A 15,175-nucleotide genomic window follows, 5' to 3' on the forward strand; every position below is an offset into this window, starting at 1 on the left:
GGGGCATTTCTGTGTTTTTTATTTTTTTACTGTAATTGTGTTTTATTTGTACACATTTGGAACCAAAGGCCATGTTGGATTTCTTGTTGATCACTGGCAGCAATTTCATGTTGCTAATAAAGCTTTAACTGCAGCAATTCTGTCACTTACTATTTTTTTTCTACTGTACATTCTATAAAGTAAAGATGACTCGTTCACTTTTAGATAGTATGTTACCAAAAATGCACACATTTGACACTCTCAACCAAAAAATGTAGAGTGGTTTACAGTAGAAGGAAACTGAATTATAAAAAACAATGGTTTTCACATTGTCTATTGTCTGCACGTAGAACTGAAAAATGAATGAATTTACTTCAAATTACTGATTTCCTTATATGAACTGTAATTCGGTAAAATCTTTGAAATTGTTGCATGTTGAGTTTATACTTTTATTCAGTACATTTAGGTCAGAGAGCATACATTGTATTTGCTGCACCCAAACATGTATAGTATGTAGAGAGGAACACCCAGTTAAATATACAAACATCACAAGTGTTCTTGACAGAAGTGAATGAGGGTAAGGTGATATGATATCAAAAGACATGACGTGGGTGTTTGGTTTCGGCATATTCTCGCATTGCATTATAAGTATGTTGCACATCTACTTACCGACTTTCTATGTAAACTCGAGACATATTTCATTCAGCCTTTTAGGGATAGAGGGAATCGGTTTGGAAAAAACTAATTACACCTTGATTATGACAGACATTTGTGTATTTGTAATGATACACAGTCAATTCAGTGATTTATTGGTTTATCAATGAAAGTTTATTAAAACAAGATCTTGATATAAAGTGAACTAATAAGAATAATAAAATAATATTATTGAGGGTGGCAGGTATCCTAGTGGTTAGAGCATTGGGCCAGTAACCGAAAGCTAAAAATCTGTTGTTCTGCCCCTGAGCAAGTCAGTTAACACGCTGTTCCCCGGGTGCCGTGGATGTTGATTAATAAGGCAGCCCCCCACACCTCTCTGATTCAGAGGGGTTGAGTTAAATGCTGAAGGCATTCAGTTGTACAACTGACTATGTATCCCCTTTATTTGTTAGGGGCCTTTCTGAACACCCAAAGTCACCTTGCATCATGATAAGGTGTACAAAATGATATCCAACTTTGTTATTTATGTCAGTTGCCAACAAGTCATGCATTCCATTTTTAAAGAAATGCCTACTGACCTCCGAGCAGATGGTTATTATGCAAAGGATAAATCCTTCTATATTGACTGAATTTATACAACAGGATTTGGTCATACACACTAAACAGTCATTATTGTGGCCCAGACACATTGGCTGGACAGGCACCAAAGGCAAAGTCTTTAAAGGCTAATTAATCTGACTGACAATCCTGCCGAGCTAGAACAAACTCAAGGAAGACTATTTGCCATTGTGAGGTCCCTACTTTCAGAGTTGCCGTTCCATTCCAAACAAAGAAATGCATCCACTCATATGCAGTCAACGCCATCCATAATTGTTCTTTTATTTACACTAGTATTTACAGAGCGCTTCTCCATTCTTTGTGGAGGTTTGCAGTGGAGAAACTACACCCCATGCGCTTACAAATTCATATTTACTTCTGTCAGCTTCTCAATACTGGTTTCTGGATGTATTGTTGTTCTGCATTTATTGTGTAATATTGACAGCCTCTGCATCATTAGTAGTGAAAGAAAAGGTGAGCCTACCACAGTCACGAATATAGCCCTGCGTTGGCCCTATAAAAGGAAAAAGAACAGCACCAAGCACCACTCAACCTCCTTGAAGACCCATGAGCAGGTAAAGCCTCTTCGCTCTGCAAGAAGTACAGATCTTTACAGATTTACTATTCGAGAACATGCAAGTTCAAATATGAGGTCATCAATCTCCGTGATGTGCAAAGGCTAATCTCTTGATTCTCAAAGGATTGCCTATTTTTATTGTTAGTAACATTTTTGCTTATGGCTATCAATGTGAATATGTTAGTGGGAAAAGACAAAAGTTGATGTTAAAATACAGTAACAAAAATGCAATAGATACTAGCATACAGTTGTACAAAGATTCTGACAACAGGCAAACTAAGGCAATGTACTCCATTCTGATCATGTGGATTCTTATTCTAGATAGGTGCAGTCTCTCTCTCCTGGATTTCAGGCACAATGTTTGCGTTATTGGTTTGCATCCTGACACTGCATGAAGTGTACACTGTGTGCAATGTGGTAAGTACTCCTACTAATTACTGAAAATAACATATGTCACCTGAAACAGTACATTAGACATGAAACCAATTACACGTCAAAGTATTTATGAAAGGTCTTACTCTGAAAGCTTTTCATTCTTTCCCTTGAGCCATCTCCTACTGCTGTGTCCACAGTCAAGTAAGTACAATTCCTTTCGAACATTCTAACACAGTGCCCAGTGAAAGTGTACACACTCGTTGCACAGTCTCCACATTTTGCTGCCTGAACATTTAAAAAGGGATTACACAACCTACTCCAGATTTTAAAAGTAAAAGACAATTATAGAACATTTTCCAAATCAATTCAAAATTAAATGAAAATGTCTTGATTGCATATGTCTTGACACCCCAGAGTTCGTACTTGGTTGAAACACCTTTGGCAGCCATTACAGCATTGAATCATTTCGAATAAGATTCTACCAACTTCGCACAACTCTTAGGGCAACATGTATTCATTGTTTTGTCATTAACTTTGGCTGGGAATCATTGATGGACAGCAATATTCAAACCTTTTTTTTAAGGGGATTTCATTCAGGACTGAGACTGGACCATTCAGGAACAAGTAAACACCTCTTGGAAAGCAATTCGGATGTGTCTTTGGCATTAAATAGGTAGAATTTTCCAGAGAAAAAAAACTACCTCAGGGTTAGTATTAGGGTGGCAGTGTCATGTTATAGGTATTGCTTCTCATCGGCAGGGACTGGGGAGCGTGTCAGTTTCAAAATAAATATGAAAGCCACAAAGCCCAGGTCAACATTGACAAAAATAACACCTCCTCAGTCTTCTGAAAATCCTGGGACAGAGTTGTATTTTTCAGTGAGACAATTATACATAATGTTATGTCAAAGACACACCTGATTGGATTTCCAAGGTGTTGTGTGGCCGAGTTGTCTGGACTCAGTCCTGACATAAATTTACTTGAAAAGAGGTATAAATATGCTTTCCATCAATGATTCCCAACCAAATTTACTGCGCTTGAGCAATTTTGACAAAAAAAAATTGGCATATGCTGCCCTAAGAGTTGGTAGTGTAAAGTGGGTAGAATATGACTCTGAATGATTTACATCTGTAATGGCTGCTCCACCAAGTATTAACTCTGGGGTGTGAAGACACACACAAAAACATCTTTGTTTTTTGTCATTGTGGGTTTACATTTTCTATAACTTCAAAAAGGTGGAGTAGATTATGTAGATCTGTACTGTAGGAAAAAATGTAATCCCTTTCAATTTGATGTGAAGACTTTGCAATAGATGTGTGGACTTTCACTATCCTCTACCAACATGATTAGAAATGAATTCAACTGGATTTAGTCATCACACACCATGTTTAATTCATCATGTGTTGTCTTTACAAAAGAAAGTGGATTGATTTGGGACTCATTGTCCAGACGTTGGCAAAGACATTAGGAGTAAATAGTTGCTTTGTAATATGGTTTAGTGAAGTATTTACATGTGGAGTAAGTAATGTGCATATAATCCCACAATATAATGTGTGTGTGTGTGTGTGTGTGTGTGTGTGTGTGTGTGTGTGTGTGTGTGTGTATGTATAGAAATTTGCCCAGACAGCACAGCAGTTCAGGCTGAGATCCTTAACCAGCACAACGCCTTCCGGAGAGCGGTTACGCCAACTGCTAGAGACATGCTCAAGATGGTAAACTTTCATAATTCATGTACTTTACATCAGTAACAAACCTCAGAATCAATGTCTCCAACATAGTATCCCCAAAAATCCATCATAAAGAATAGAATCCCTGATATGTAATTCATAGAGCAGCCCTATATGGTTAGTCTATGTACAGGTAGAGAAAATACAGTGGCCACAAAATACTCCTTGGACACTAGTATGTGGATGTCAGTCTTGTGGATGGCTTTATTCTAGAACTGTTAGTATTTGATCTGCAGGACTGGAGCGAGGAGGCAGCGGCCAGTGCTCAGGCTTGGGTTGACACCTGCTCCATGGCTCATGGCCCACCCAGCAGTCGCATGCTTGGCGGTACGTTTTCCCCTTTGTCTCTCCTTGACATCTCCTGTTCGTCCCCTGCTGTAGAGCAAACTAAAACAAATATATTTTATTGATTCATGCAACTCAAGACTTTGGCTGCAATGGTATCAATGTGAGCGCGATCTTAAGCTCAAATATATTTTGAATGTCATGAGTTCTTATCACCAGTGACTCTCTATGGTAGCTTACATTTGTTGACATCTTAAATCCTGCATTCAAAGACATTTTAGTCAACTGTTCCAATTTGATTTCACTGTTACACACCTATTTAGTAAACTTTTCCATGCATGCTTCACTTCTGAACAGACTACGAAATGGGTGAGAACCTGTTCATGTCCTCCGCTTCTAAGAATTGGACTCAAATCGTTACAGCCTGGCACAGTGAGGTCATAGACTACTCCTATCCCAATGGATCTATCAATGGTAAATCCATCGGCCACTACACACAGGTAACATTCATCTTATGTCTTACACTATGACATGAAGTGCCTTCAGATAGTATTCAGACTCGTTGACTTTTTCCACATTATGTTACAGCCTTCTAAAATGGATGAAATAAAACAATTTCCTCACCAATCTACACACAATACCTCATAATGACTAAGTGATTAAAAACAACAACAAAAAACGTATTTACAGAAGTATTCAGACCCTTTGCTATGAGACTCGAAAATTGAGATGCATCCTGTTTCCATTGATCATCCATGAGATGTGTCTACAACTTGATTGGAGTCCACCTGTGGTAAATTCAATTGATTGGACATGATTTGAAAAAGGCAAACACATGTCTATATAAAGGTCCCACAGTTGACAGTGAATGTCATAGCAAAACCCAAGCCATGAGATCGAAGGAATTGTCTGTAAAACTCAGAGACAGGATTGTGTCGAGGCACAGATCTGGGGAAGGACAACAAAAAATGTCTGCAGCATTGAAGGTCCCCAAGAACACAGTGTCCTCCATCATTCTTAAATGGAAGAAGTTTGAAATCCCCAAGACCCTTCCTAGAGCTGGCCGCCCAGAGAAGGGTCTTGGTCAGAGAGGTGACCAAGAACCCGATGTTCAATCTGACAGAGCTCCAGAGTTCCTCTGTGGAGATGGTTGTCCTTCTGGAAGTTTCTCCCATCTCTGCAGCACTCCACCAATTAGGCCTTTATGGTAGAGTGGCCAGACAAAAGCCACTCCTCAATAAAAGGCACATGACAGCCCGCTATGAGTTTGCCAAAAGGCACCCAAAGACTCTCAGGTCATGAGAAACAAGATTCTCTGGTCTGATGAAACCAAGATTGAGCTCTTTGGCCTGAATGCTAAGCGTCACATCTGAAGGAAATCTGGCACCATCCCTACAGTGAAGCATGATGGTGGTGTTCTTCAGTGGCAGGGACTAGGAGACTAGTCAGGATTGGGTCAAAGATGAACAGCGCTAAGTACAGGGGGATCCTTAATGAAAACCACACAGCCAAGACAACGCAGGAGTGGCTTCGGGACAAATCTCTGAATGTCCTTGAGTGGCCCAGCCAGAGCCCGCACTTGAACCCGATCGAACATCTCTGAAGAGACCTGAAAATAGCTGTGCAGCAACGCTCCCCTTCCGACCTGAAAGAGCTTGAGAGGATCTGCAGAGAAGATTGGGAGAAACTCCCCAAATACAGGTGTGCCAAGCTTGTAGCGTCTTCCCAAGAAGACTTGAGGCTGTAATCGCTTCCAAAGGTGCTTCAACAAAGTACTGAGTAAAGGGTTTGAATAACTATGTAAAGGTCACATCAGTTTCTTATTTTATAAAGTTGCTAATAATTTGCCATTATGGGGTATTGTGTGTAGATTGATGAGGGAAAAATTAATTTTATACATTTTAGAATAAGGCTGTAACATAACAAAATGTGTGAAAAGTCAAGGGGTCTGAATACTTTCCGAATGCACTGTGTAACATCTGACCAAATTACAGGTTTTATAGGCCCATTTATAGAGAAACAGTCTGAGGTAGATATAAAAAAAGAACAAGAAGTTTAATGAATCAGCTAAAAGTTTATACAGTAAAACAATGCAAAACACACCTCAGTTCCTTTCACTGGGTGGCTGTATCATTTAAAAAATATCTAAAGTGTTTCCAGTGACAACTGACCATGTTCACAACCGAAAACAGTGACAAACAACTTCTGCATGAAAGAAAAGAGCAGTTAGCCACTATATCTACACAAACAGTAACTATTTTAGAAATTCAACATGTATTAACTTAAACAGTCACTAAAGGAGGGCAGTTTCAATATACTGCTTGGACCCCCATGAACGTCTCTCCAAACACATCAAAGACAACTGCAGTGGCCTAACTTTCAAAGTAATACACATGCTGTCACATTTGAATAAACAAACACCAATATAAAAATAAACATACCTTCTGAACAGATTCGAACAGACCTTCTGAACAGATTCGAACATACCTTCTGAACAGATTCGAACATACCTTCTGAACAGATTCGAACATACCTTCTGAACAGATTCGAACATACCTTCTGAACAGATTCGAACATACCTTCTGAACAGATTCGAACATACCTTCTGAACAGATTCGAACATACCTTCTGAACAGATTCGAACATACCTTCTGAACAGATTCGAACATACCTTCTGAACAGATTCGAACAGACCTTCTGAACAGATTCGAACATACCTTCTGAACAGATTCGAACATACCTTCTGAACAGATTCGAACATACCTTCTGAACAGATTCGAACATACCTTCTGAACAGATTCGAACATACCTTCTGAACAGATTCGAACATACCTCCTGAACAGATTCGAACATACCTTCTGAACAGATTCGAACATACCTTCTGAACAGATTCGAACATACCTTCTGAACAGATTCGAACATACCTTCTGAACAGATTCGAACATACCTTCTGAACAGTCAACACTGGACCTTTAGGTACAAAAGGACCCACAATGGACTATTTTTTAAAATATATTTTACATGTCCACCACTAATTAGGGTCAGATAGGAAACACACACCAACACTACAGTTCCTATTCTGTCTTGTCTATTTTCCGGGATATTTAATCACATATACCTATTGACACCAAAGGAATATATACTTACAAAATAGATTACTAACTTATTGACATTTCTTTTGGTAGCAATTTCAGTCATTGTATTGTACATACACTGAGCATACCAAACATTAGGAACACCTTCCTAATATTGAGTTGTCTCCCCACAAACTGGTGCACCTGGCACCTACTACCATAAACCCATTCAAAGGCACTTAAATCTTTTGTCTAGTCCATTCACCCCCTGAATGGCACACATACACAATGAGGGTCTCATTTCTCTCAAGGCTTAAAAATCCTTCTTTAACCGGTCTCCTCTCCTTCATCTACAGTGTTTGAAGTGGATTTAACAAGTGACATAAATAAGAGATCATAGCTTTCACCTGGATTCACCCCCGGTCAGTCTACGTCATTGGAAAGAGCCGGTGTTCTTCCTTCTTAACATTTTGTCTACTCAGTGTATATTGTTATGAACCATTGTGCTACACCCGAAATAACATCTGCTACATATGTGGATGTGACAAGTAACAATTGATTTTATTCGCTGTGCTGTATGGTAGTCAGAGTGGTGTGTAGTTACCGACAAGTGTCATTATGGTTATTCGCCAATGAAACTCGGATAACACTAAACTGTGTTTCCTTCCATACACCTGTAGGTGGTTTGGAACAGTTCATACAAGGTTGGCTGTGGTGTGGCCCTGTGTCCTGGCTCAGTCTACTTCTATGGATGCCAGTATTACAGAGCGTATGTTGCACTAATCACACCCAGAAATGCACCTAACACCCGTGTACAATTTCACCCTATTTACTGTAACTGGTAGTGGAAGGTAGGCATCATCCAGCGATCATTTCAATACTTTGTTTAACAGGGGAAACTACAGAGGAGTGGCTCCTTACAAGGAAGGAGCTACATGTGCCGACTGCCCCAACTCCTGCGAAAATAAGCTTTGCAGTAAGTATCAGACATGATGAAATGCATGTGGTCTAAAATCTTACCAATATGACTCAGCAATGTTAGTGTTTCAAAAACATGTTCACAAGGTTCAATGTACAATAATCCCCAAATGTAAACTGTCAATATACAATGAATTGACTGCCAAGGTTTCTTCTTTTGTGTCATTTCAGCCAATCCCTGTCCTTACATAAACAAGTATGTCAATTGTGCCGCCATGAAAAAACAGGCCGGGTGCAGTAATCCTTTGGTGTACGCCTGGTGTCCCGCCCTCTGCCTGTGCACCTCCAAAATCATCCCAATAGCAAAGAAGTGAAACCACCAGACCTCTCCAAAATGGTCCACTGAAAGATAACTTTGAATGATTCCTCTGTTGTTTCCTTGTCTATGAGAAGAAGAAAAAAAACATCAAACCTGGTTGATCTATCTACTGTACTTATGGTAAAGTCAGTTGATTTGAAAAATACTAACTATCACTAATAATATTTTAATTATCACTGTAGGTCTAAGGTACAGATAAAACATGATTCTTATTCTGGGGGTAACATAAGGTGTATAACCTACAGTAACTAATGTTAGTTTGAAGCGTTGCAATTGATTTTGTTCCCTTTCATTGGTTTCAATGTCTTCACACCCATTTCACCAAAGAAAATCCATTTTTGATTTGCATGGAAGTTGAATAAGAATATCCTCTCCATTTTGAGAAGCAATATTTCCATCAGTTACAGTAACAGTGAACACGTTGATCATTTAGCTAATTAACCACACAGTAATATGGTTATACAGAACTGTAATACCTCAACACATTTAACTTTAAGTTGATTTATGCTGCTCACCATTTGCTCTATCAACATTAAATGTTTGCACATGACAGAAATATATAACCCTTATTATTTTCCTTAATCACATTAAATGATCATGAAGATTAATTCATGGACTCTGTGTTAATGGTTTTACAACTCACTATCAGATAGTCAGCGTCACCACCAGATGCCTCTGTTGTACAACAGTAAATTCTGTAAATTCTGTATCAGAATAACATGACCGTCTGCAGGCTTGATATACACTGCCGTTCAAAAGTTTGGGGTCACTTAGAAATGTCCTTGTTTTTGAAAGAAAAGCACATGTTTTTGTCCATTAAAATAACATAGAATTGATCAGAAATACAGTGCAGATACTGTTAATGTTGTAAATGACTATTGTAGCTGGAAATGGCAGATTTTTAATGGAATATCTACATAAGGGTCCAGAGGCCCATTATCAGCAACCATCACTCTTGTGTTCCAATGGCACGTTGTGTTAGCTAATCCAAGTTTAGCATTTTAAAAGGCAAATTGATCATTAGAAAACCCTTTTGCAATTATGTTAGCACAGCTGAAAACTGCCGTCCTGATTAAAGAAGCAATAAAACGAGCCTTCTTTAGACTATGAAACTCGTCAGTCTATTAGACTATGAAACTCGTTAGTCTATACTTGTTCTGAGAAATGAAGGCTATTCCATGCGAGAAATTGCCAAGAAACTGAAGATCTCGTACAATGCTGTGTACTACTCCATTCACAGAACAGCGCAAACTGGCTTTAACCAGAATAGAAAGAGGAGTGGGAGGCTCCGGTGCACAACTGAGCAAGAGGACAAGTACATTAGTGTGTCTAGTTTGAGAAACAGACGCCTCACAAATCCTCAACTGGCAGCTTCATTAAATAGTACTCGCAAAACACCAGTCTCAACGTCAACAGTGAAGAGGCGACTCCGGGATGCTGGCCTTCTAGGCAGAGTTGCAAAGAGAAAGCCATCTCTCAGACTGGCCAATAAAAATAAAATATTAAGATGGGCAAAAGAACACAGACACTGGAAAGAGGAACTCCGCCTAGAAGGCCAGCATCCTGGATGTTATTTTAATGGACAAAAAAAATGTGCTTTTGAACAGTTAGTGTACACCGTCCCTTCTCCTGTCCCTTACAACATTGATTTATGTGAACTGATCCTTAATCAGAAAAAAGACACATGACTTCTAATAAGAACCCTGAGAAGGCAACACAAGGTGGAACTGGCACACTGATATAGAGGTAAGGTATTCTGCAATATATTTATTGTCTAGCATTTGAATAAAAAAAGGTTCAATTTAACTGTTTATGTTCATGTGTCATGTGTAGGCTATAAAAACTTCAGCAATGCATACCCTCCTGCACATAAACTCAGGCATGATTAACTTTGACTAAAATATTAGAACGTAAACTGTAAAGATCATTTTTGAATAGCTAAAGAGAATAAGAGCTGCTACAATGAAAACAATGAATTATACTGTTATCTGTTTCAATAACTGGATAGGCTATGCTATTGAAGGAACATATAGTCTTCTACAAGTTATGATCTGTTGACAATTGAAATAAAAACAGCATATTGATAACGTCTCAGATGGACATTTTTCAGACCGTAAAATGCTATATTTTTACCCAGGAAATCATTTGGATTGACACACTCCAGCATCTTGAATTAAATCCAAGAGCACTGAATTAAATCCAAGATTTTAATATTCTCTGAATAACATCCCAAGCGAAAAATGTGTAATATTTTTATATATCACAAGTATACTTAAATATACAACATTTTGTAATAATATACTTCAAATACGAGATGTATTTTTCTTATCTTAAGTATACTATAAATATAATATCATTACACTAACACACTTATTAAAAGTGTACTTTAAATTACTAGATTTTTAAAGCTTTTAATATACTATAAATATACTATCGTCAACATTCAATACACTTATTAGAAGTGTACTTTAAATTAATTGTTTTTCAGTGAAGTATACTACAGTATATGTTCACTATCTTTAAATTTAAACACACTCATTAAAACTGTACTTCAATTTGAAACGCTTTAAATTGTAATTTAGTATATTAATTCAAAATACACTTGGAGTTGTTTTTAAGTTGAAGCATTGACATATATACAGTATATTATACCTTTTTCTTCCCAAATTTGTGATATCCAATTGGTAGTTACAGTTTTGTCCCATCGCTGCAACTCCGGTACAGAGTACCTTGGGACAAGGGCTCATAAAAGACACACCCTCGTCCACTTATGCCCTTGGGAGAATCCCGTGGCAATATTTGTCGTCGGTCCAAATGATTAGCCAAGCAAGGGAAGTTTGCAACGTTAGCCCCTCAGCCCTCGTTTTTCAATTATGTGGGGCCTGAAACGCCACATAATTCAATTCGCGACGATTGTTCATCCACTAAGAAAAGTGCCTCAAAACTTAAAACCTCAATGTCAATATGAAGTCAATATACAAGTGTAAGTAAAAAAAAAAGTAAATAAGTTAGAAATTGTGCTACTAATGCACAAACACGTCTCATAAAAGTAATGATGTTTTTGTTTGGTTAGCTTTTGGAAAGTAGCTTGGCAGAAGTATTAAGGCAGGCTAACGTTTGTTACCTAATTAATTTGCAAGCTATCATACAGGAGGCGTATATGAATAATTACATAGTTAATATAAGTAGACATGCACTCATAATTGACTGTAGCGCATATAAAGCACCCACAAGCTACCGATGGCTGAAAACACAATCGCGGGATGAATGAGTGGCGAATTTCCGGGCAAGGGTGGCCCATTTAAAAATCATTCCTTCCTCCCTCGCCCCTTGCCCTGAAAGTGTATACTCGTCAGACGTCATGATACTTTGAGAGCTAAGGGGATAGGGTGTGTCTTTTAAGTGTTTGGAATGCAGCCAAGGTACGGACTCGGGAGAGGTGAAGGTCGAGAGCCTTGCGTCCTCCGAAACACGACCCTGCCAAGCGGCACTGCTTCTTGACATACTGCTTGCTTAACCCGGAAGCCAGCCGCACCAATGTGTCGGAAGAAACACTGACTGCGATCCAAACACTTAAAAGACACACCCTATCCCCTCAGCCCTCAAATTAAGTGGACACTTCTGATGACGTATCATGACGTCTGACGAGTATACACTTGAAGGGCAAAGGGCGACGGAGGAAAGAATGAGTTTTAAATGGACCACCCTTGGCCGGAAATTCATCACTCGTAGATCCCGCGATGGTTGTGTTTTCAGACAGCCGTTTGATTAGATGTTCAGGAGTCTTAAGGCTTGGGGTAGAAGCTGTTTAGAAGCATCTTTGACCTAGACTTAGAGCTCCAGTACCGCTTGCCGTGCAGTAGCAGAGAGAACAATCTATGACAAGTGTGGCTGGAGCCTTTGACAAATTTTAGGGCCTTCCTCTGACACCGCCTGGTATAGAGGTCCTGCATGGCAGGAAGCTTAACCCCAGTGATGTACCGGGCTGTACACACTACCCTCTGTAGTGCCTTGCGGTCGGAGGCCGAGCATTTGCCATACCAGGCAGTGATGCAACCAGTCAGCATGCTCTCGAGGTTGTTGTCCTGGCACCCCACGGCCAGGTCTCTGACCTCCTCCTTATAGGCTGTCTCGTCATTGTCGGTGATCAGGCCACTGTTGTGTCATCGACAAACTTAATGATGGTGTTGGAGCCGTGCCTGGCCAGACAGTCATGAGTGGACAGGAAGTACAGGAGAGGACTGAGCACGCACCCCTGAGGGGCCTCCGTGTTGAGGATCAGCGTGACGGATGTGTTATTACCTACCCTTACTACCTGGGGCGGCCCGTCAGGAAGTCCAGGATCCAGTTGCAGAGGGAGGTTTAGTCCCAGGGTCCTTAGCTTAGTGATGAGTTATGAGGGCACAATGGCGTTGAACGCTGAGATGTAGTCAATGAATAGCATTCTCACATAGGTCTTCCATTTGTCCAGGTGTTAAAGAGCAGTGTGGAGTGCAATAGAGTTTGCATCTGTGGATCTGTTGGGGCAGTATGCAAAATGGAGTTGGTCTAGGGTTTCTGGGATAATGTTGTTGATGTGAGCCGTGACTAGCCTTTCAAAGCACTTCATGGCTACAGACGTGAGTGCTACCAGATAATGTTATTTCTCATGGTCTGAGAGTTCTTTAGGTGCCTTTTGCCAAACTCCAAGTGGGCTGTCATGTGCCTTTTACTGAGCAGGGACTTCTGTCTACTGAGCAGGGACTTCTGTCTGACCACTCTACGATAAAGGTGGAGTGCTGCAGAGATGGTTGTCCTTCTGGAAGGTTGTCCCATCTCCACAGAAAAACTCTCGAGCTCTGCCAGAGTGACCATCGGGTTCTTGTTCACCTCCCTGACCTAGGCCCTTCTCAGTTTGGCCGGGCGGCCAGCTCTAGGAAGAGTCTTGTTGGTTCCAAACTTCTTACATTTCAGATTGATGGAGGCCACTGTATTCTTGGGGACCTTCAATGCTGCAGACATTTTTTGGTACCCTTCCCCAGATACGTGCATCGACACCACCCTGTCTCGGAGCTCTAGGGCCAATTCCTTTGTCGTCATGGTTTGGTTTTTGCTCTGAAACGCACTGTCAATTGAGAGACCTTATATAGAAAGTTGTGTGTCTTTCCAAATCATGTCCAATCAATTGAATTTACCACAGATCGACTCCAATCAAGTTGTAGAAACATCTCAAGGATGATCAAAGGAAACAGGATGCACCTGAGCTCAATTTCGAGTCTCATAGCAAAGGGTCTGAATACTTATATAAATAAGGTATTTCTGTTTTTTGTTTTTAATAAATTTGCACACATTCCTACAAACATGTTTTAATCTTGTCATTATGGGGTACTGTGTGTAGATTGATGAGGGAATTAAAAAACGTTTTAATTTATTTTTTAAATAAGGCTGTAACGTTACGAAATATGGAAAAAGGGAAAGGATCTCAATACTTTCCGAATGCACGAAAAATAAACCCTGGATTGTATATCCTACGTATTGGCCAATGAGGGTCTTTGAAAATACCGGTCGACCATATTGGCACTCCCCAGAATACGGAGTCCGCCATAGGAATGAATGGAATTATACAGTATTTCAGTTAAACGTGTCAAGGACAAAATTACATGCATAAGTATTTGTTGTTGTAGTGGGGACAGTAACATTAATACTTTCAAAAATAATACTTTAAATACATTTAAAAAAAAATAATAATAAAAAAAAATATATATATATATATATATATATATATATAAAGTATGTTTAACTCACATAATATATATTTAAAGTATGTATGAAGGTGTCTGTAATAGAATACACGTGGGAAAAAATTGTTTAGACATGAATAATTGCATTTGTATAGCTTCCAAAATGATTTTGTTTTTACTGTGTTGGGTGCGTGCCAGGACGTAGGGGCGGTGGCATCAAAACAGTGCCCTTATCAGTCATCTAGTGTAATTATAGAGAACCGGATTGATCGATTACCTTTTTCTATGAGCAAAGTTTGATTGAAAGAAGGTTCGTTGTCGTTACAAGTAATTCGTTCACTTTTCGAATTTTTCTAAACGGTTAGCTCGCTAGATACATTTGATTTAGATAGCAAATGTATTGACAGTTGGGTTTAGTCGGTGACTACTTGTTAACAAGCTAGCTACATTGCAAGCTAGCTAATGCAGCAACTGGTGGTGCAGGGACTGAACAGTAGTCTTGTCGTTGCAGCTGGATAGCACAGCAGAATGGAACTTTGTTCTCTTTCTACAAGACTTTATCAAGCAAGGCAAGTGTGATAACACGACATTATGTTGCCATGGGTGGCTGTAGAACAGATACGAGAGGGTTAGTTAGAACATATTTGGCTCTAATATTAGCTTGCCAGGTTAGTTAATGTTAGCTAACTATTGGCAAGTTTATGAAATGTGGGCTAATTTGTCAGTTCACGTAACATGACAGAGTACGGATGTCTGACTACGTTAACTAGCAATAACTAAATTAGCTCTAGTCTAGATATACACGGCAGCTAACAAACCAGCCACGTCTATCCGTGACGATTGTAAATATGGCTAACTTGTTGATTAACGAAGCTTAGCTAGGCTGC

General features: G+C 39.4%; 2 protein-coding genes across 7 annotated transcripts in view; both read left to right on the plus strand.

The window, feature by feature from the left end:
• Positions 1 to 1,427: 1,427 nt before the first annotated feature.
• LOC110515419 (cysteine-rich venom protein) lies at positions 1,428 to 9,176 on the plus strand. Of its 4 annotated transcripts, none has more exons than XM_036973158.2 (8): positions 1,428 to 1,808; positions 2,132 to 2,231; positions 3,797 to 3,897; positions 4,149 to 4,239; positions 4,555 to 4,697; positions 7,952 to 8,040; positions 8,165 to 8,247; positions 8,421 to 9,176. In XM_036973158.2, exons 1-8 carry the CDS (start codon positions 1,485 to 1,487, stop codon positions 8,561 to 8,563), a joined length of 1,074 nt encoding a protein of 357 aa, XP_036829053.2. In that variant the 5' UTR covers positions 1,428 to 1,484; the 3' UTR covers positions 8,564 to 9,176. The 4 variants fall into 4 exon arrangements, with proteins under 4 accessions (XP_036829053.2, XP_090085236.1, XP_090085237.1 ...); XM_090229110.1 differs by having other exon boundaries at positions 1,685 to 1,808; positions 4,555 to 4,671; XM_090229111.1 differs by having other exon boundaries at positions 1,702 to 1,808; positions 2,132 to 2,386.
• Positions 9,177 to 14,470: 5,294 nt separating this feature from the next.
• The window catches only part of LOC110515430 (inactive phospholipase C-like protein 2), a 60,923-nt gene continuing 60,218 nt past the window's right edge, over positions 14,471 to 15,175 (plus strand). The window contains exons 1-2 of one of the 3 annotated variants that reach the window (XM_090229113.1): positions 14,471 to 14,598; positions 14,800 to 14,857. The gene's annotated coding sequence lies outside the window, so the exon portion shown is untranslated. Of the gene's footprint in view, positions 14,599 to 14,720; positions 14,858 to 15,175 lie in introns of those variants that run through there. The other 2 variants (XM_036973175.2, XM_090229114.1) reach the window with 2 other exon arrangements.

Source organism: Oncorhynchus mykiss, chromosome 3 (assembly GCF_057628025.1).
Source record: "Oncorhynchus mykiss isolate SJ-2025 chromosome 3, ASM5762802v1, whole genome shotgun sequence".
Lineage (NCBI taxonomy): Eukaryota > Metazoa > Chordata > Actinopteri > Salmoniformes > Salmonidae > Oncorhynchus > Oncorhynchus mykiss.

Coding starts and splice junctions, on each gene's coding strand:
- LOC110515419 (XM_036973158.2), top strand. CDS start 1,485: ATGCAGTCAACGCCATCCATAATTGTTCTTTTATTTACACTAGTATTT. Junction 1,809..2,131: donor CCTTGAAGACCCATGAGCAG/GTAAAGCCTCTT, acceptor TTCTTATTCTAG/ATAGGTGCAGTCTCTCTCTC. Junction 3,898..4,148: donor CTAGAGACATGCTCAAGATG/GTAAACTTTCAT, acceptor TTTGATCTGCAG/GACTGGAGCGAGGAGGCAGC.